Here is a 22131-nt window from a genome sequence, read left to right on the forward strand (position 1 = left end):
GGCAGACATGGTGCCAAGGCAGGAGGGCCCCACCGCCAGACAGGAGCTCCATACGGTCTCCTTTCGCTTGCTGCCAAGCTAAGAGCTAGGTGAACACTTTGGAATAGGGTAGTTGACAGATGGAAGCTAGGTGGCTTGTCCAGGGCCACATGGAGAGTCAGTCTCCAGTCTAAGCCTACCTGATCACTGTAAAAAAGAGTTCCCATGGAGTCCTGTACAGTGTAATCCCAGCCACTCAGAAGGCTGAGGCAGGAGAATAGCAAAGTTGATGCCAACCTTGGCAACTTAGTGAGACCCTAAAGTGGCGAAGGCAGGGTTTGTAGTGACAGCCCCAAGATTGAATCCTGGGTGGGAGGGTTCCCATTGAAAGCTCAGAGCCTGCACCCTGAAGAGGGCAGACGCTCCTGAGGCACAGCACCTCTTGCTTCTAATTGGCCAGCACCACCCTTGGCTCGAAGACTCTGTACATAGTGTGCCCTGCCTTGTGGGCTGTGACAAACACAGGGCATGGCAGGACACTGACTGTTTACATGACTTCATTTCCATTTCAAAAGTGCCGTGTTGTTGGAGCTCCAGCTTTCAAATCCAGCACATCCCACCGGGTGTGGGTAGCCTTGAGCTTATTACCCAATGTCCTCCCCTCACAGGCAAAGGGTAAAACAAGGGAGGGCTGGACCCAGGAAGGACTTTCTCTGAATACCAGCACAGAGAGGAAAAAACACAAGAAGAAATGCTGTTGGGACTAGGTTTGTAGCTCCGAGATAGGGCACACGCTTAGCATGTGAGAGGCCCTGGGTTCCATCCCCAGCAACACAAAAATAAAAACAAAGAGGGCCTTTGAACAAGCTATATTTCATTTTCTGAAGTCTACAATGATACAAGCCTTCCAAAGCAGTAAATTCTGAGATCTAAGCCCAGCCCTCTTCAGCCTAACTGGATACACCCCTTGCTAAGCTGCCAGGTACTCTTGAATCCAGTTTGGTTGCCCTGATATTGAGCTGTCCTGATCCCCATCGGCCAAACCTTGACTGTACCCGATGTTAAACCCTCAGGAGAGCATACTTGAATGAGGGTCATACCTCCTGTTTTTCATGATCATACAATAAGCTGGGTTGGAGCCAGCATTTCAACCACTTGACATCAAAAACCTGTGTGCTGTGAACCACGCCCAGCCACGGTGAGAGGCTGGAGATGTTTCTAGAGACACAGCAAATCACCTTGGGCATGCTGGCTTTCTGAGGCTTCTCTGCTGTAAAAACAGGCATGATGATTCTTTCCTGCATGGCAGCTGGGGCTTAGTGATGAGATCTCTATAAAGGCATCTAGCACAGCTCCCAGCCCGCCATGCTTACAGGTGTTATCTGTGATGACTATCACCTCAGCAGCCTGTTTCCTGTTTTCAGGAGCTCAGGAAGCGCACAAGGCTTTACTCCAACAAGCTCAGCAGATGAGATGATAAAGGGTGGGTGCCTGAGGGACACCTCAGTCTCTTCAAGAATGAAGAGGCCAGGAGCAGGTGGAGGGGAGGTGCAGGGCAGGGGTATGGGCCAGGAGCAGGAGCTCTTGGGCCAGCTCCACAAGGTCTGGACTATGTAACCTCAGAGAAGTCAGCTACCTGTTTCAAGTCTCAAGTTTCCTCATCTGTGACATGTAAATAAGAATACTAAGCAGCAGCTTCTGTCACAGGTTAGGGCTCAGCTGAGAAAATGGTTGGGTGTAAAAGTGTTACCCAGATGTGACGGGCCATTGTCCCCATGGCAATATGGATCTATCAAGCCTGGCTGCATTGCAGAGGGTGAGAACCAGCCTTCCTGGGGAATAGGGTAGCAGGTGAGTTAGAAGAAAGAGTTTGGGGAAATTAAGGTAGTGAGACACCAGGGTTGATGACTACATAGAGCCTAGCCTGGACCAGACACTAGGCTGTTTCAATTTTTTGAAATTCCAGTTACACTAATAAAATTTTTTTAAATTTCAAGGCAAGGTGCCTAGGATTTAAGCTCAGTGGCACATGTGCCTGCTTGTGAGTTCAATCCCCAATACTAAAAAAATTCCAAGGAAGGACTGTCCACACGTGGTGTATTTTGCATGCTTGATCCTGGCAATATACGAAGTATGAATCTATAAGATACTAATTGCTCAGCAGCTATCTAGATAATCTCATCCAGAGATAATACCCAAGTTGTACCTACAGACCCTCCTTGTCTCCCATCATAGTCTTTAGGAGAGGGACAGGAAATATATATCCTCTAAATTTTCATGCTGATACAGTTTGTAATAGCCAGATCTTGGAAACAACCTAAATGCCCATCCACTGATGAATGGATAAAAAAGATGTGGTATTTTTATACATTGGAGTCCTACTCAGCCAGAAAGAAGGATAAATTGGAGACTTTTATAGATAAATGGATGTAATTTGAGACCATATTCATAAATCTGACACACATGTATAAATATCATATTGTCTCACTAGTGTAAAAAGCTGAAACAACATATGTATATGTATATTATATGTATATATATGTTATCTGTAAACAAAAATACTTAAGATAGTTATACTACTGATTTCTCTGAGTTTCCTGAAGAGAAATATTTGTGCTGGTATGGTTTGGACAATTGAATGCAGATGTTTTGTACCCCAGATGAATGATTTGGGGATGACAATGTATAATATATATATCATTGTTGCCCCTGATTGACATGTTTTGAAATTTTTGTTTTATTTTTTTCCCTTTGAAATAAAATATATTTGAAAAAAATTCTTATGCTGATAAGCAAACTGTGGTATATCCACATGTGGAATACTATTCAACCATGAAAAGGAACAAATTACTGATACAAGCCTCGTATTAAGTGAGCAAAGAAGCTAGATATAAAATAGCACATATACTGAAATTCCATGCATGTAAAACATGAAAACCAATCAATAGTGATAGAAAGCAGGCCAGGGGGTGTCTGGGCTAGGGAGTAGGAGTGGACACATATGTGGCTGACTGTGAAGGGTAAAAGAACACTGGGGTGTGATTAAAATGTTTTGTGTCTTAATTGTAGCAGTGATATGAACATTTATCAAAGTGTACCCACAGGTATACTTGAAAAGGGTACATTTTGTTGTGTGTGTGAATTATAAGTTAATCCTGTCAATAAACAAAAATACTCACTGGAATAGGAAAACCAGACGGTCTCTTGGCCACTCCCAGACTTCTCTGCCCATGACGTCTAACATTTCTCTCAGACGCAGAAGTTTTGCTTAAGTGACCTATGGTGTGCATGCCAGCACAGAGCGAGGGAAATAAGGGCCCTGCTGGCAGAAGAAAGCCAAAGGGGAGCACCCAAACTGAATACGGAACAGGGAACCCTTTAGGCAGAAAAATGTAGGGAGTCACCAGGGGCCATCCTGTTAATCGCTGTATTTCCTGCTCCCCACACAGTAAGTGCTCATTAATCTTTGTGGAGTTAGTCAACAGTACAGACAAAGGCAGGGTTCTGCAAACTACTGCCGTGAGCCAAAGCTGACCTTGTGAATAACACGTTACTGGATCTATGCTCACGAGAACTCTACTACTGAGCTACCTCCCATCTGTCGGGAAGAGACATAGGTTGGTGCCTGTAATAGCTTTCTAATGCCTTCTGGTTCCAACTTCCTTATAGTGCAAGGGCTGGAAAGCTAAGCAAACATTTTCTCATGCCTTTTAGGTAAATGAATGTACATGAGTCTTTGGTGGGGGGGCAGGGGCAGAATGCTATGGTTTGTGTCTAGACGTTCCCCCAAAGCCTCATGCAGTCATGAGGGGGCAGGTTTTTAGAGGTGGCTGAATCTGAGTTTGCAATCGATTCATGGTCCAGCACTGGAATTAAGGATGTGAGTGGCACACCCGCCCTATAGTGGGTAGCCTTCATATAAGGGACAGAAAGAGGCTTGTCTCATTTGCTTGTTGCTTTTGGTGTTTTCTGTCACCATGAACTGTTTCCCCTCTGCCATCTGCTTAGAGCCAGCCAACTATGGACTGAAACCTCTACAAACCGTAAGCTAAATAAACCTTTCCTCTCTTAACTTGTGAGTGTTTGGTATTTTGATTCAGCAAGAACAAAAGTAACTAAGACACCCAACTAAGTAACTCAATTTTGAAACAAACAAATGACTGGATATGGTGGTGCACACCTATAATTCCAGCTACTCAAGAATATGAGGCATGGGGCTGGGGATTTAGCTCAGCAGCATAAGCACCTGCCTTGCAAGCAGGCAGTGCAGATCCCCAGTACTGATAAAAAGGAAAAAAAAAAAAAAAAAAAAAAAAGAATATGGGGCATTGGGGCTGAGGATTTTGCTCAGCAGCATAAGCGCCTGCCTTGCATGTGTGGAATCCTAAGTTAGATCCCCGGTACCCCCCCCCCCCAAAATGATGCATTGTGTTCGAGGCCAGCCTGGGTTATATAGCGAGACCCTGTCTCAAACAAAACAGAAAACAAGCAAATTATTTGAACAGACATTTCTTCAGTGAAGATATCTTGGGTCTGCTGGACTATTGATCAGCGTTTATGATAATTAATGACAAAATTTTCAAAATGAATACATAGATCTGATGCTGGCAAAAAAGGAAGCCAGGTGTAAAGCTAGCATTCTGGAGGCTGATGCAGGAGGATTGCAAGTTGGAGCCCAGTTTGGACAAGTTAATTTTACTTTTTAAAATATTTTTTAAAGAGTAGGAAAATTTATCAGGGAATTGGAATGAGAAAGAAATAGCTCCTGAGAGCTGAATGAGGGGTCCAGAATGGGTCGCCACCTGACAACTTAATTTTAAAAGGGCTGGAGATTTATAAGTAGCTCAGTTCAAAGGCCTTAGGTTCAACACTCATGGCCACAAAATGAGGGGAAAAAAGATATACCTTGGAAAGGCCAATAGGCACGTGAGGATGCCCAACAGTGTTAATCATTAGGGAAATGCAAATCAAAAGCACAAAGAGTTACCACTCAACACTGCCTATGCTGGCTAAAACAAAAAAGGCATTAAGCCAAATGTTACAGCAGACATTATAATCCTAGTACTTGGGAGGCTGAGGCAGGAGGATTGCAAGTTCAAAGCCAATTTGAACTACACAGAGGCCCCCTCTCAAACAAAACAAAACAAAGCAAAAAAGGTATTAACAAATTTTGATCATGAATGTGGAGAAACTGGACCCCTCATACACAAGCTGAAGGGAATGTAAGATGGTGGACTCTCCCACCCCACCAAACTTGGAGATTGCACTCTGCTCTGAGTTTCATTTATTTCATTTCATTCATCTCTAGCCCTGCCCCTCTGCATCTAACATTTTTTAATATCTACACCCTTTGTTTTAATCAGAAAGCTGCCCTTGCTCTTCCCAGAGCACTAGGAATCTCTCAGTTGAGACACATCAGAGAGGGCGCCTTCCGTGAAGCACGTGCTTGGTAAACTCCCCGCACATGCAACGTGCAAACTAGCATCTTGCCTTTCCCTTCCACTAGAAAAGCCTTTTTCTCTTGGCACATTGAGAGCCTACGGGTCTCTTGAGGCTAAGTTTTCTTCCTTTCTTTTTTTGAGACAAGGTTTCACTGTACAGTTCATGTTGGCCTTGAACTCACACTGATCCTCCTGCCTCAGCCTCCCGAGTACTGGGAGCTATCAACACTGCTTTCCCTTGAGCTACGTTAAACTTCCTATTTATCTGTATCTATTAAAAGTGCATATTCATTAAACGTCTTCTGGAGCCATGTATGGTGATCTCACCATGCTGTGAGTCTGAGGCAGGTAGATCAGAAGTTTGAACCTGTATTGAACAATTTAGTGACTTAGCAAAACCCTATGACAGAATACAAAATAATAAAAGAGCTAGGGATATGTAGTTTAGTGCAAAGGCCCTGTGTGTGATCCTCAGTACCAGAAAAAAAAAAAAAAAGTAATTTAGCTGGGTGTGGTAGTGTATGCCTTGTAATCTCAGCATCCTGGGAAGCTGAGGCAGGAAGTTCAGGCCCAGCCTAGGCAATTTAGTAATTTATCGAGACTCTATCTCAAAAACAAACAAGGACAGACAAACATCTCAGGGCAAAAGTCCTGAGTTCAATCCTCAGTAAACTCCCCCACAAAGTATAATTTTACTTTCAATTATTCATTATGAAATACAAGCAATACACATGTATAATGTAGTCTTTAAAAATCTAGCACAGTAGAAAGGTTCACCATGCCAATTTCTCCCAGTTTGCCAATTTTTTTTTTTTTTTAGTTTGCCAATTTTTTCAGGAGTAATCACTGGTACCAGTTTATTGTGTATCTTTCCAGAGACTATCCCTGTACTCACACCAAGCACCAAATTAGATGTGTGATATGTTTTTGCAGGGAGCGCCCCAGAGTTCACTAGGAAAAGGAAGAGATCAATAGGCATCCACATCACAAGAATGACTATTGTATTATAGATGAACTGAGGCACAGAGAGAGTTAAGACTACAAGTTACCTGGCAACTACATCTGGAATGCAAAAGCATAAAAATCTCTCCTAGGAGTTCTCACACTTTTTGGTCTCAGTACCTAAAATTCTTAAAAAGTATTGAGGATTTTGAAGAACTTTTGTTAGTATTGGTCATATCTATTGGTAATTACTGCATTGGAAATTTAAAAAAATTTAAACTTATTTTTTGTACCTGGAATCAAACTTATGACCTCATACTTGCCAGGCAGGCTCTGCACCACTGAGCTATATCCCCAGCACTTTTTTTTGAGGCAAGGTCTCACTATGAGGTCTTGAACTCACTATGTAGCCCCGGCTGGCTCCAAACTCACAGCAGTCCTCCTGCCTCAGCCTCCTCTGTGCTGGGATTACAGCCATGTGTCACGGCACAAGCCTGTACTGGAAATTAGAACTGAGAAATTTTAAAGATATTTATTATTTTGTAAAGTAACCCATTATATGTTATGCAATAAAGTATTTTTATTAAAACTCAGTACATTTTCCAAAACAAAAAAAATTAATGAAAACAGTAGCACTGTTGTTTTACATTTTGAATATTTTATTTTTTGTGTTTGAGACAAGGTCTTGCTTTGTAGTTCAGGCTGGCCTGAAACTCACAGTGATTCTCCAGCCTCAGCTTGCAATGTGCTGGGATTGCAGGTGTGCCCCACCCCATGCCAGGCTTTACAAACACTTTAACATTTGGCTAAAGAGAAGACAGCTGGACTTTTATATCTGTTCCTGATTCAGCCTGTTGCGATGTGTTTTAGTTCAGGTATGTGAAGGAAAGTCAGCCTTACACAGATGTGTAGTTGGAAGAGGGGGGCTGCGCCAAGGGGCTCCCCCAACCGCAGCTTGCCAGTGGGACTAGGAAGAGGATCGTGAGCAGGACCAGCACAGGACCTGCAAAGGAGGGAACTGAGGCCGGGAGAGACCGGGGTTAGCCCGAGGAAAACGGCAACTCTTCCACTGCTCAGCAAGCCACATGGATGCTGGAGGAGGATGTGATAGGATTTTGTGTTAAGCAACAGAGACAGACAGACAGACACACACACACTTTTGCCTGGCTTAGAAAGGTTTCTTTGCAAGGCACAGACATGCACACAGACACAGAGAGAGAGAGAGAGAGAGAGAGAGAGAGAGAGAGAGGGAGAGAGGGAGAGAGGGAAGGAGGGAGGGAGGGAGGGAGGGAGAGAGGGAGAGAGGGAGAGAGGGAGAGGGGAAGTGAGGAGTTTGGCTGGTTCAGATGGGTTCCTCTGCTAGCCTCTCCGTTAGGGTACGCTCCGCCCTGTCCACGCGAGACCACGCCCATTGACGTCACTTCCGGCCGACCTGCTTTCCGCGAACACCTTCTGCTCCCGCCTTCCCCCACTTCCGGTCGTCGTCGCCGCTGCTGCCGCTGCTGCCGCTGCTACTACTGCTGCTGGGGCTAGTGGCGGGTGTCTGAGAGTCAGGCGGCGGCGGCGGCGGCGAGAGGGCGGCGGCGGCAGGGAAGGAGCAGGACGAGGGAGCGAGAAGAGGCGAACGAGGAGCGAGCGGTGTGCGCCCTTCCGTCCTCCTGAGGTGCCGGCGTCTCCCGGGCCCCGCAGCCGCCGCCGCCGCCGCCTGTCCGCCTGCCCGCCCGCCCGCCCGCCCGCTCGCCCGCCCGCCCGCTCGCCCGCCCGCCCGCTGGCCGGACAAAGCCGAGAGCCCGCTCTGGAGCCATGTCCTCGTCCGCCGGCAGCGGCCACCAGCCCAGCCAGAGCCGCGCCATCCCAACCCGCACCGTGCCCATCAGCGACGCCGCGCAGCTACCTCATGACTATTGCACCACGCCCGGGGGGACGCTGTTCTCCACCACGCCGGGAGGTGAGCGCGCGCCCTGCCCCAGCCCACGCCGCCCCTCAGGAACGTGGCGGTCCCGCGGGCCTGGGCGCCCGCCTCGCCGCCGTGTCACGCCCTCTCCTCCCTCCGCCGCCGCCTTGGGGACGCTTGCTGCACCCTGAGTCCCTCCGTCGTGTAATCATGTATTTGTGTGCCTTGGTGCTTGATTGTAGAGCGTCCATCGGGCCTTCTTGTTCTTAGAAAGGGAGTTGGAGAGAGGAATGAGCCACGAGACCGTGTGATGCAATGTTTTGCGGTTTTTAGAAAATCAGGAAGAGGGCGGAATGCCTTGCCCAGCGTCGTCCTGCTTTGACAGCATTGTTTACTTTGCTGGATGAAGCACCAGGAGTGCCTGTGTGCAGTAGCCTAGCAGAAGGAGGGAGGGGGAGGGTGCTGGCAGCCTTGAGGGTAAGGTTTCGGTGGTCGCCTTGGGAGGCGGATCGCAGGGAGCTTTGTTGAGCAAGATACCTGATTCTAGGGGGGCAGGGCTGGTAGAGACTGGCGGTGCCGAGAGAGGTTTTTGATCACCGCTTTTGAAAGGTCGACTGGGAACTGTTTACAAGCAACACTAGGATAGAGGTAAAGGGAGCTCAGAGGTTGTCTGTCCCTAGGCCGGGCTGTTCTCCAGAGGGAGGAGCCTGGAAGGCGATTTTGAGGGCTTTACTGAAGGGAAACGAGGCTTGCTTTTAACTTTAGAACTTTGCCTTCTTTGGGTGACTGAGCGGACAGCCTCTTGATAGAGGGTGGGGACTTCTCTGGCAGACTCTGCAGTCTACAAGATTCCTGGCCCGTTTCCTGAGGGCAGGGCTCCTGGGTTGTACTACAACCAATCCTTTGCAGCTAGGCCTGGGCCAACCTTGGATCTGTTACACAATAATAAGGCCTGTAGAATAAGGGGAAGTCCTTGCCAACTCGGAGGGATAAAAATCTGAGAGGGCCCTTGACAGGATCCAGCCATAGGACTGTAGGGGAAAGGTGGCTGCCTCGGAAGACTGAAATGACCCAAGCAGGCCAAGTCCATCGCTGCCAGTGGAGAGCCAGGCTCAAGGAAGTGTTAAAACAAGTCCGCGGCAGAACAACTGACTTCCTAGCCAGGGGTTTACTTCATTGAAGAATCCTGCCTCCTATCCAGCCTGTTCCAGACTGGCCCCGTGGAGTATGCTTTTTTTTTTTTTTTAATTAAAGTTTACTGGTACATTTTAGGTATGCATAATGATCAGTTCATTATAGGAAATTTGTACCTGTACATGATCTAACTTGATTCCTTTTTTTTTCCCATTCCTCTATCCTTCCTTCAACCCCTCTTCCCCTCCTTATTTACGAAAGCTGTTTCCGTTTTTTTCTCATTCTTTTTCCTTCCTTCCTTTCCCTTCCCCCCTCCCTAGTTCCCCTTCCCAGTTGAACATTTTCTTCCTATTTTAAAGTATCTGTTACACATTTTGGTCTTTACACTTTACACTTTGGTCTGTGGTTTCTCATACCACAGAAACAACGCGTAGTTACACACATATGTCTGACTTACTTCACTTGGTCTTGCTGGGGGTTTAGCTCAGTGGCACAGGCGCCTGCCTGGTAAGCGTTAGGTCATTAGTTCAATCCCCAGTACCAAAAAAAAGAGTATGATCTCAACGTGCATCCATTTAGCTAGAAATGTTTCAAGCATATTCTTCATGGCAGACTAGTACTCCATTATATTTTTTTTATTAAAAAAACACATTTTCTTTGTCCATATACCATTTAGGCTGTTTTCAAGATTTAGCTATTACAAACTGTGTTGCTATTAAAAAATGGGCGTGTGTATGTTGCTGTGGCATGATGCTTTTAATTCTTTCAGGAAGATACCAAGAAGGGAAATAGCTAGATTGAATGGAAGCTCTTAGTCCTAGTTTTTTTGAGGAATTGCTACACTGATTTCCACAGTGGTTGCACCAGTGGGAGCATGTTTTCAGTTATGAGAAAATTCAACAGACAAGAATCTGCCTCAGTTTTTAACTTGAACTGGTAACTTTTAAGAAATGATAGTATTTTCTAAGGTAATGGAAAGGGACTATAACTCATCCCAGAATTTTCTGAACACATGTCACTGGTACAATGGCATTAATTTACTTGGGAAGGAAGCTAAATTTTTAACTGTATGCTAATCTTATTCCCCAGAGAAGAACCACAGAGGAAAGCCTTTTGGCATATTTCAAACAGCAGGCTGTCATGCTTTCAAAACAAAGACAGTCTTTAAGGCTGCTTTAAAGATAGAATCCTGCCTCATAGTCTGAATTCATTCTTAAAATGCTTGGAAAGATTCTGCCAGAAATACTCATTTAACCTCCTAATACACACACAATTGCTACTGCTTGATTAAATTTCCCATAACCTGCCCACACATAACTGTTTTCTTTTTAAAGATTTAAATACTTGTCATTGTCTTATCTATAATATTGAGCCTGTATTTATTACAGCCTTTTTTGGGGGGAGAGGGGAATCTCACTATGTAGCCTAGACTGGCCTCAACTTTGAGGCAATCTTCCTGCCTCAGTCTCACTAGTGATAGGATTACAAGTGTGGGCCACTGCACCTGCCCCCGCTATCTTGGGGAAGAGCACTGCCTGGCAGAGCTCACTGTAGTGATCCTTTGATTTTTTGTTTTTTGTCTGGCTTTGAAACAGGATCTCACTATGTGGTTTAAACTGGTCTGAAACTTACTGTGTAGTTCAAACTGGCCTTGAACTCGGAAACCTCCTGCTTCAGCCTCCCTAGTGTTAGGTTACACACTTGGGATTACAGAAGTGTGCCACCACACCTGGCTTGATTTTTGAATTTTTAACACATGAGGGCTTAATGTTTATAAGAATATAGCATTGTTGTACTTGTTTGGGTGTACTGTACTTATTCAGTCTCCCATCTGTTTAGAAACGTTCTGCCTTCTGATGCTTTGTTTCATCTCCTTACGTCTGTCTCCTTGTATGTAATCTCTCCTCACTATGCAATTTTTTTTTTTTTGTCTTTTTTCTTTTTATCAGTACCAGGAATCGAACTCATGACTGCCTTCTTGCAAGGCAGGCGTTTATGCCGCTGAGCTAAATCCCCAGTCCCCTGTAGTGAGTTTTGTAGATCCAGTGCAGTACTTTGTACAAAACAGGGCACCAGGCCAGGGGTTTAGCTCAGCAGTGTAAGTGCCTGCTTGGCAAACGCAGAGTCATGAGTTCAATGTCCGGTACAAAAAAATACTACGATTCTTCACTTTTAAGAAGGGTATCAAGCCTTTTACTTGGCAAGACAGGACACCAGACCAAAGTAGGAAATGCTCTGAATCAGTTTAAAATCATGATTTGGAGAGGAATGGGAAGGTGCAGGTAAGATTCTTAGTACTGGAGCTATATATAAAATGCCAGCTTACACCTTTCAGACTTGAAAACATGTAGAAAAAAAAATGAGAGTTAGTAGGCTTATATGGGAAGTCTGTATATAGTGAGAAGGGAAGGGAGTGCTTTTCCTGCCTCAGACTTCTGGAACCCTGGAGTGTCACTTGTGCTAGAGCAGAGCGTCCAGCACATCAGTTGATTCAGTGAATGCCTTAAATGATCAGACTGGGTGGGGAAGAGCACAGCCTGGCCAACCTAAGATTTCTCTGTTCTTGAGAATCCTTTATTCATCGGAGATTCGAGATGCCTACCCTGAATGGATCTCAAAATTGCCTTTTTTGTGGTTTGGGAAATGAAAGGTGGGTGAAAATGCACTTGCTGTAACACCTTGGATTTATTGTGTCACCAGAAGACACTAATTGTTATCACTAAGGAGGAGGAAATTTTTGTGGTTTAATTTTTGCCTATCTGCCCGTGGAAAACTGGGGATATTTGTTCTTCCACTGAGATGCTTATTCTAACCTCAGTGGAAAGTAAGGTTACTGTTGCTGGCTTCACTTTTGTAACAATGCTCTGATTAACTGAAAGGATCCTAATGGTTTAATTTCATAATTGAAAAGAATTGGGAAATCAACTTATTGGTATCATACAACCAGTTAACAGTGGTACCTCATTTCACACACTTGATTCTTTCCATGATTCTGGTCACAAACTGAATTGCACTAGAACTGAATCAAATTCAGTGGTTAGACTGAGCATGGTGGTACATGCCGGTAATTCTAACACTGGAGAGGCTGAAGCACGAGGATTACAACAAGTTCAAGAACAGCCTGGGCTACAAAGTGAGCTCAAAGCCAGCCCGAACTGCATAGCAAGATCCTGTGTCCAAAAGACTAATAAATAAATAAATAAATAACTCAGTGATTAGGTTCAATGTAGACATTATGGGGAAATTTGATTCGGTTCTTGTCCGGTTCATTTTGGAACCAGGATTGTGCAGAGAATTAAGGTTCCACTGTAATGTAAGGGGTATCTCAAATTCTGTATCCTGTTCATTATTCAGTTTTTCCTTCCAATATCATGATATCTTACTGGGAAAAGAAGTTTGTAAGTATTCAAAGAGATCTGCGACCGTAATCCATTTAGAGTAAGCTATGTAAAAACAAGTATTTTGGGAGAGACCTGATAGTTTTTGTTTTTGTTTTTTGAGATAGGATCTCACCATGTAGTCCAGGTTGGCCTTGGGTTCCTTATGTACTAGCCTGTCTTCAAACTTGTGGTCTTTTTCTCAGCCTCCTGAATATTGAGTGTTGGGATTATACCTGCCTGATATCTTGCTTTTTGATCTGTTTGCTTGATTGACTGCTTGTTTGTTCCTTCATTTCTTTCTTTCTTTCTTTCTTTCTTTCTTTCTTTCTTTCTTTCTTTCTTTCTGTGGGTTTGTTTTTGTTGTTTTATTAGGTTTTGTTGGTGGGTTTTGTGTTTTGTCTTGTTTTTTGAGATAGGATCTTGCTGTGTAGTTCAGGCTGGCCTTGAACTTGCTTAAGTAGCCCAAACTGGCCTCAACTCACAGTGATCCTCCTTCTACCTCCTCCCAAGTGCTGGGCTTAAAGGCATGCACTAGTTCATTTCTTGGGAGCAGTGAATCTCACTCTGGGTATAGATGTGGGGAAGAAAGACCAGTTTTTGATTCTGTCATAATATTTCTCTTTTGATGACCTTGGACATAATTCTAGGCCAATAACTTCTGAACAGACCTATATACTTATTTAACTGTGGTGTCTTTTGTTTGTTTGTTTTTTGTCTTTTTCAGATGGGCTCAATATGTAGTTCACGATGGGCCTTGGGCTAGTCTAGAATTTGCAGTGATCCTCCTGCCTCAGCCTCTTGAGTGCTGTGATTACAGGAATACGCCACCACACCCAGCTCTTATGTAACTTTGTACCCTCAGTTCTTAGCCAAGCGACTTCATTATTACATATGTGAGAGTTGAGGTACTTGAAAAATGTAATGAAAAAAGAGAAAACTGTAATGAAGGGTATTTAATTACATTGCCCTATGGTTGAGGAAGATGGCATTTACTTATCTCCAAGTAACACAGATTACCATGTTGTCAATCTATAGGGGATTCAGCTTTAGTTTCATTCACAAGCTGCTGAAGTGTATATTAAAGATGTCCATCTGTTTCATGGTGAATGTGTGTTTGCTGGAGGAGGACTAGATTCTGAGCCTGGAGAAGAGACCAGTTGCCCCGCTCAGGTCAGTGCTGTCTGGGAGGAGGAAGCACCTCTGTCTGCCCAGAGGCGAGTGTGGTGGCATAAGGGAAGGAGGCAGCTCCTGCCAGTGGGTAGAACAGGTAAGACAGATCTGATCCCAGTTCCCTCTGCTCCCTCTGTGTCTACAGTAGGAGACGGGAAGGAGAAGCGAGGAACCGGTAACCTGTCTGTACCAAGGCTGTTCAGCAGGAGCCTTTCAAAGATAGGGGCTTAAAGACAGTTTTTTTATAGGAAGGATTTTGTGTGGTTTGGAGGTACTGTAGGCTTGATTAATGGTGCTTGTGGGTGAAGATTTGCAGATCAGACAGCAGAACTACTGTGGAGAAAGCTGCATCCTGTGGGGAGTGGAAGGGAGCCTCAGCTACACTTCACATTTGTCCCTGAATGGCTGGTGATGCTCCTGACATCCAAGTCTAGAGGTGAACAAATCCAAGTTTGGAAGAGTTTTGCTGCTGTGTTTATAACAGAACAAAAAATCTGTTGAGACTGGTGCTAAACAGCAAAACCTTATGGTACTATTTTCGAATTTATTCATCATTTCACTGTTTGTTTGGGGTTGTTTGGTACCAGGGCCTCTCGCCTGCTGGGGATGCGCTCTTATCACTGACTGTGTCCCTGGCCCCTTTATAGTATTTTTTTCTTTTATTTATTTTTTTCTTCTTTTTATTTGCTTTGAATCATGACTTTGCTGAGTTGGCTGCAAAATTGGGATCCTACTGTCTCAGCCTCCTGAGTGACTGGGATACAGGTTTATGGCACTGTGCCTTGCTTATTTGTTATTTGAAGACCCCTTAATATCTGTGTTTCTTAACTCTTAGCTACCTTTTGATGTATGTGTCTATTTTTTAATTATTTTATTTATTTATTTATTTATAGCAACAGAGTCTCATTATGTAGTGCAGGCTGGCCTGGAATTCTTGATGATCCTCTTGCCTCAGCCTCCTGAATGCAAGGATTACAGGTGTGCCCCCATCGAGCGAGGAGTGTGTCTCACTTTTAAAGATCCCTTTCTGCTTCTCTGGCCACATTTTAAAAGCTAAAAGCTCAAAAATCTTTAAATGTTTACATCTAAGTAAATAATTGTTTTGATCTCTAGGGAAAGTACCTTGAAAAACAGAAACTATTCATTTCACTGAGTGATTAAAGAAAGAAAGACTTCCACAAGCAAAAATAAACTGGAAAATACAGTTCAATTATGAATTTGTTGGAATTTCCTATATACAAGATTATATCTATGAATAAAGAGAGTCTTTCTAATGTAACTGGATGCCTGTTGTTTTTCTTGCCTAATTTCCTGGCCAGGATCTACCTTGTGGTATAGAATAGATGTGGCAACACACAGAAAGGATATCTTTACCTTGTTGTTTGGGGCAAACCAGCCAGTCTTTTACATTAAGATTTTAGCACTGGGTTTTCATAGTAGCCCTTTAGTAGACTGAAGAAATTCTCTTCCATCCCTAATTTGTTGGGTGGGTTTTTTTGTTATTGTTGTTTTGCTTGTTTGTTTTTTTTAATCATGAAAGGGTTTTAGTTTCTAGGATTTTTTTTGTTTTGTTTTGTTTTGGCACTGGGAATTGTATCTCATTCAGGCATGCTAGGTATGCGCGTTACCACTGAGCTACATTCTTTTAAATTTTTATTTATTTATTTTGCAGTTCTAAAAGTTGAAAGCAGTATTTGTACTCAGCTAAATCCTGGCCTTTTTAAAATTTTCAGTAGGATCTCACTAAATCGCCTGAGCTGGGCTCATACTTCTGGACTTCTTGCCTCAGCCGGTTGCTAGGATTAAGATGTGCATAACCACATCCTCCACAGGTACTAGATCTGATTGATTAACTGTGGGGCTGGGGATCAGACCCAGGCCCACATACACGTGGCAAGCATACTGCCATTAAGCGACTCCTTTGCCCTACCTTTTTTTTTCTGTATTGAGATAACTATGATTTGTTTTATTTTATTGATATATATTACATTAATAGATTTTCAGATGTTGTCAGCTTTGTATTCCTTGAATAAATCTTATTTGGCCTTGATTTCTTTTTCTGAAACAGTATATTGCTGAATGCAGTTTGTTAGTGTTTTTTGAGGAGTTTTATATCTGCATTAGTAAAGGATATTAGTCTGTATTTTTCTTGTGATATCTTCTGTTTGGGTACCTCTGTTTGGTTTGGTTTAGTTTAGTGTAGTTTTAGCAGTGGGGTCCTGATTATAGCAGAAGTGCTATTTACTGATGAAATAGACCATTCCTCTATAGATTCTCAGAGGTATTTACAGGTGAGGTGATTGGCTGTGGTGGCACATACCTATCAGACCTTAGTTGAAGCTGAGGCAGGAGGATTGCATGAGTTCAAAGATAACTGGACCACTACAACACTCCTGTGATCCAGTTATCTTCCAAAAACCCCATCTCTGAACACATGAGGCTTTGGGAGACATTCTAGATATAAACTGTAGCAAGTCTTTTAGCTAGTTCTTCTATTGTTTACCTCTGAGTTTGAAAATAATGTGATTTAATGCCTTTTCTTTGTTTTAGGTATTAACAGTTTCCTATTGTGGAAGTTGACAATTTAGTTGCTAGATATATCTCACATATACATCTATACATATATCTCATACGTATATATAACCTGTATATTACACACACACACACACACACACACACACACACACACACACATGCCAGAATGGTGACTATTTAAATTTTTATTATAATAGAAGATACATTGTCATTAACTGTTTTGAACACACACCTCTCAATCATTCTAACCGCATTCTGAAGTAGTTCTGAATTCTCTTTTAAAGGTGTGATCAAAACTATGGTGAACACTGCTGCCAAGTACCATCCAACAGAAAGGCTGGCTTGGTCAAACATTATGGTGTGTCCTCATCCAGCTTATTCACCCAGTCTGGCACCATTCAACCTCTCACTCTTGCCCAAAGTCATAATGACCAGGAGAGGTGAACTTTTTTGGTACTGGAAATCAAACTAAGGACCTTGTGTTTGCCAGGCAGACACTTATGCTGATGAGCTACCGAGCCCCAAGGGAAACATTTTGAATCAATTCAGGATACAGAGGCAGCTACAACAGGGCAACTAAAGACACTAGTGAAAGAGGACTTCCGGAACTACTTCAGAAAATGGCAGGAGTGGGCTAAGTGTGTTCAAGGTGGAGAGGAGTAATTTAAGGGAGAGTAAAGACAGTGTATCTTTTACTGTAACTTTTGTTTTGGGAGACAGGATCTCACTGTCATTCAGGCGATGTAGCCCAGGCTCTCCTAGAACTCATACTGATCTTCCTGCCTCAGTTTCCCAAATTTTGGTATTACAGGTATGCACTACCATGTCTGACTTTAATGATTGTTTTGAAACTTTAATTTTAAACCCACTTTTGGTTAATATTTATGTAATATTTATTGAATTTCAATAAATATTAAAAACAAATAGGGCTGGCACTGTTGGTTTTCTGCCAAACAGCCATTTCCTTTTCAATGCTACTATAGTTTTCCCTTTTTTTCAAGTGGCAGTGTGAGGGCCGGGACTTAACTCAGCAGCACAAGTGCCTGCCTGGCAGCACTAGGTCGTGAGTTCAGTTCCCTGTATCCCCCCCTAAAAGACATTAAGTGGCAGTGTCCAGACACTGGGATATATACCACAATACTTTAAGGCACTCACATTTTCCCCAGGTTTTGATCTGGTGGGCAGCTGCCCCAGTGCTGGCCAAACGAGATACAGCATGAAGTTTGCTAAGGGTGTTCTGATATTTTCCTCTGATGACCTAAGTCCCACAAGGAAAGCGCCATTTGGCCCCACATTTCTCCTTGCTGCTTGGGACACCATTGTATAGAGGTGTAAGGACAGCTTAGCCTTCTTAGAGGGTTTTGTAATCATCTTATTCAGGTGGTTCGGTTTACTTAATACTTTTTCCCAGCTGTCCATTTGCAGGGGTGGGCTTTATTTTTTCCTTCTGGTGCTGCAGATTCAACCAAGGCCTTACACATGCTAGGCAAGTGCTTTATCACTGAACTATAGCTCCAGCTTATGGATGCTTAATTTTGGAACCAGCCTTAATTAAAAAGAACTGTGTGATGAAGAACCATGTGACAGTATAGTAACAACTACCCCATAAGTTACTCGAGTTAACAGGGAACTTTATGATATTTTTAAGTTTAAAGTTTCTTGTGTATATATATATATCTTATTGCGTGGATTATTTAAACTAATTTATTTGGTCTTGAAAGAGGCCATTAACTTATATGACCTTATTTCTATACCAGTCATCTTGGCAAGCATACTTTTTTAAGCCTCATTCATTGGTCTTGTTTTCTGCCATGTGAGAATTACTCATTTTTAGGTTAAAAAGGCAAACATTTTTGCTTCCCCTCTGTTCTCCATAGAGACTCCATTTTATTTTCATGTTTCCCTTGTAATGCCAGCATCTAGGAATGTGAGAGCAAAGGATTAGGGTTATCATAGTATCTGGTCACCAAAGAGTGAACAGAATTATAATCTAGATGTAAAGGTTCCTATTTGTTTTTAAATATAAGCATGAAGATTAATATATGCTCATTTAAAAAACAAAAATCGAACACCATAGAAGCACATAAAATACCAGCCGGCTACCACTTTCAACAGTTTCGAACATTTTTGTTACCACTGTGGCTGTCAATAATATATGTACATGATGTCTTAATTTCTTAGTATTAGACCAGTCATGGCAAACCTTTTAGAGCTTTCAGTATAACAAATAACCAGCTGCAGCACATGTTTATCATGGGTTTGCCACCTCTTCATTAGACAGTACTACTGACTACCTGTTACAGAAGAATCTGGGATACTTTATATTACTTTTTGTCCTCTCTCTTTACAATTTCTATTCTTTTTTGTGATGCTGATGGTGGACCCAGGGCCTCATGTATCCTAAGCAAGCAGTCTACTCTTGTGTGTACCCCTAGCCCTCGTAACCAATTTCAGCAAGTTGTACTGTCATTTTTGATTCTTCTTGTAGTTACCTTTAAATAATAGATTAGGTCCCTAACACTGCAAAAAATAAAAATGAAAAAAAGTAACTTCTGATTATAATTGAAACAATAACATTCACAAATTCCTCCCATCTTGATGGTAGACATTAAAGATCAGTAAACAGTATATATAATAAGGTGATTTTTTTGCAGTGTTTCAGTTTAAAAACAAAATATTATTTTCATAAAAAAGGAAATGGAAAACTTGCTGGAAGGAAATATTTCCATGGCCAAGGTAAGATAGATTCTTTTAAAAAAAACTATTAATAGGTAAAAATCCCATTTCATTTGACTTGTATTATGTATGAGCTATGCATTTATTGGTCTTTTTGTTTCCTTAAAGAATTTAAGTTTACTTTTCTGGTCATTTGTGGATGCACTGGATGATTAAATTGGGAGTAGTGTGAATGTGGCAGGCAGTTTCAAGTCAAAGAATTAACTAGGAAGTTCTTGCTTCAAAAAATGTGTTTTTAAGCATGCATGTGCATAAGGAACCTTGACTATTTTGAGTTTTTTTTAGTCGGTTATCCTGGAACTCTTATATTTTTATAGCAAATCTAATATCCAATAAAGAAAATAAAAAGGTTCTTTCCTGACATTTTATTCATAATAGAATTTTAGCTTCTTATAAATACTTTTGCATTTTTGAGTAGTTCAGTGCCTTTGAGTTGTTATACCATAAAATCCTTAGTCACTCATGGGCTGATTCCAGAGTTTTTGTTTTATGTCAGCTGCAATTAAGTTTTTTAGCCTGCAGTGATCTAAAATTCAAAAATTTAAAGGGGGGAGGGATACAGCTCAGTGGCACAAGGCCCCGCCTGGCAAGTGCAAGGTCTTCAGTTCAATTCCAGGTACAAAAAACAAAACTGGGGCTGAGGATTTAGCTCAGCGGCCTAAGTGCCTGCCTTGCAAATGTGTGGTCGTGAGTTCAATCCCCAGTACCAATAAAAAAGAAAAAGACAAAAAACAAAAAACAAACAAACAAGAAAACTATGCTTTTGTAGTCATACTTTCCTAGGCCTTAAGAACATTAATAGCATTCAGTTAAGACCCTATTTCCTCATTGTATCTTAGCTTCTGAATTATTACTGTGCTTGCCATTCAAGACCAAAACTGTTGTAATTAATAATTCAGTTTAGCAAGGTTACAGGATACAAGATCATTATAGAAAAAACAATTATATCTGTGTTCGCCTTTAGTGAACAATCCAAAATTAAAATGTAAAAACGTTCCATTTTCAGTTATTTAAATTTTTAATTCAAAGTACAAGCCTTATACTAAATAATATTGGTGAAATTAGAGAAGACCTACATAAACAGAAAGATACTTGCTATTCATTGATCACAAGGTGTAATATTTAAGATGGCAATAGTCCCTTGATTGATGTATCGATTCAGTACAGTCCCCTTCAGAATTTCAGCTGGCCACTTTGAGGAGCTAACTCTAAAATTCATGTGGAATTTTAAGGGACTCAAAATAGCCAAAATAATCTTTGAAAAGAAACACGAAAATTGAAAGACTTACATTTACAGATTCTAAATCTTGTTACAGATCAAGACAGTGTGTTCTTGTTACAGATTAAGACAGATGTTGGTCAATGGAATAAAATTGAGGGTCCAGAAAGAAATTCTTAGGATTATGGTTTGTTGACCTTCAGCAAGGTTGCCAAAACAGTTTGGTGGGGAAAGGAAGAGTCCTATCAGCAAGCGATGCAACTGAATATCCACAACTGAAGTTGAGCCCCATAGCACAAAAACCAAAATGTAAGAAGAGGTAAAACTGGAAGGTTCTTATGGAAGAAAACAGGCACAAATACTTATAGCCTTGGATTAGGCAACTGTTTTTTGGATATGATACCAAGCACAAGCAACAATAGGAAAAACATAAATTTGACTTGAGAATCAAAGTTTAAAACTTACGCACTTAGGCTGGGGATTTATAGCTCAGCGGCATAAGTGCCTGCTTTGCAAGCAGGCAGTCATGAGTTCAATCCCCGGTACCGATAAAAAGGAAAAAGACAAAAAAACAAAAAAAAACAAAAAACAAAAAAACAACTTACGCACTTAAAGAAGACTAAGGAAAACAGTCCACAGAATAGGAGAAAATATAATATGATAGACAATTTGTACCCAGAATATATAAAGAATGAGTACAACTCAGTAAAAGACTTGTTTACAATGGCAAAGATCTGCATAGAGATTTCTCTGAAGAAATGTATGTTGAGCTGAACAGCAAACAAACACATGAAAAGAGCCTACTCCTGAGTAGCCATCAGGGAAGATTGTATTTCAGTCAAACTTCAGTGAGAAAGCTACCTCATTTCCACTAACGTGGCTACAATCAGAAAGGTAACACCGAGTGGTTGCTACAACAGCTGCAGTGTATGGAATTACAATCCTCACACTGCTGACTGGAATGCAGAGCCTTTCAGCCACCTTGGAAAGTAGTTCAGCAGCTCCTTGAAAGGTCATATGTAGAGTTTTCATACAGTTTAACAGTTACATTGTTAGGTGTATGCCCAAGAGAATGGATATCCATTCAGAAACAAAGATGAGAGCCTTTCAGCTCTGAAGCCCCCTATCACCTCACCATAGCTGTTTACCTCTCTTTTTCATTTTCCCCCAATAAACCGTTCTTTGTTATATTAAAAAAAGTATTTAAATGAGGATTTATTCATAATAGTCAAAGAGTGGAAATAACTTGTATATCCATCAGCTACTGAATTTACAAGCAAAATGTGGTAATAGTCCCCCTTATCTGGGGGGTACATTTCCAGATGTTCTGTGGATGCTTGAAACTCTGGATAATACTGAATTGTATGTTTATTCCTGAGATAAGGCTTCATTTGTAAATTAGAAACAGATTGCCAGCAACAGTAATAAAATAACTATAACGATACACTAATAAAAGTTAATTTACAAAGAAAAAGTTAATTTACAAATTATTTCTGGAGTTTTCCCTTTAGTTGCAACCATAAAAAGCAAGAGAGATGAAGTCAGATGAAGAGGGATTACTCTACAATGAAATATTGTTTGACAAGAAAAAGCAATACATAAATGTAATTATTATATGTTAGAAGAGAGGATTATTTTCACTCACTATCAAGAAATTATAAATTTGCCAACCATGGCAATGCACACCTGTAATCCAAGCTA

At 41.9% G+C, this 22131-nt stretch overlaps 1 protein-coding gene across 1 annotated transcript in view; it reads left to right on the forward strand.

The window, feature by feature from the left end:
- The first annotated feature begins 7833 nt into the window (after positions 1-7833).
- Positions 7834-22131, forward strand: part of Eif4ebp2 (eukaryotic translation initiation factor 4E binding protein 2) — a 31810-nt gene continuing 17512 nt past the window's right edge. The window contains exon 1 of the mRNA XM_023566701.2: positions 7834-8310. Coding sequence (XP_023422469.2) covers positions 8166-8310 — 145 coding nt within the window. The 5' untranslated portion in view covers positions 7834-8165. The remainder of the gene's footprint in view (positions 8311-22131) is intronic.

This window comes from Cavia porcellus, unplaced genomic scaffold, assembly GCF_034190915.1.
Source record: "Cavia porcellus strain 051 isolate PalLab524CR breed Dunkin Hartley unplaced genomic scaffold, mCavPor4.1 scaffold_28, whole genome shotgun sequence".
NCBI classification, from domain to species: domain Eukaryota; kingdom Metazoa; phylum Chordata; class Mammalia; order Rodentia; family Caviidae; genus Cavia; species Cavia porcellus.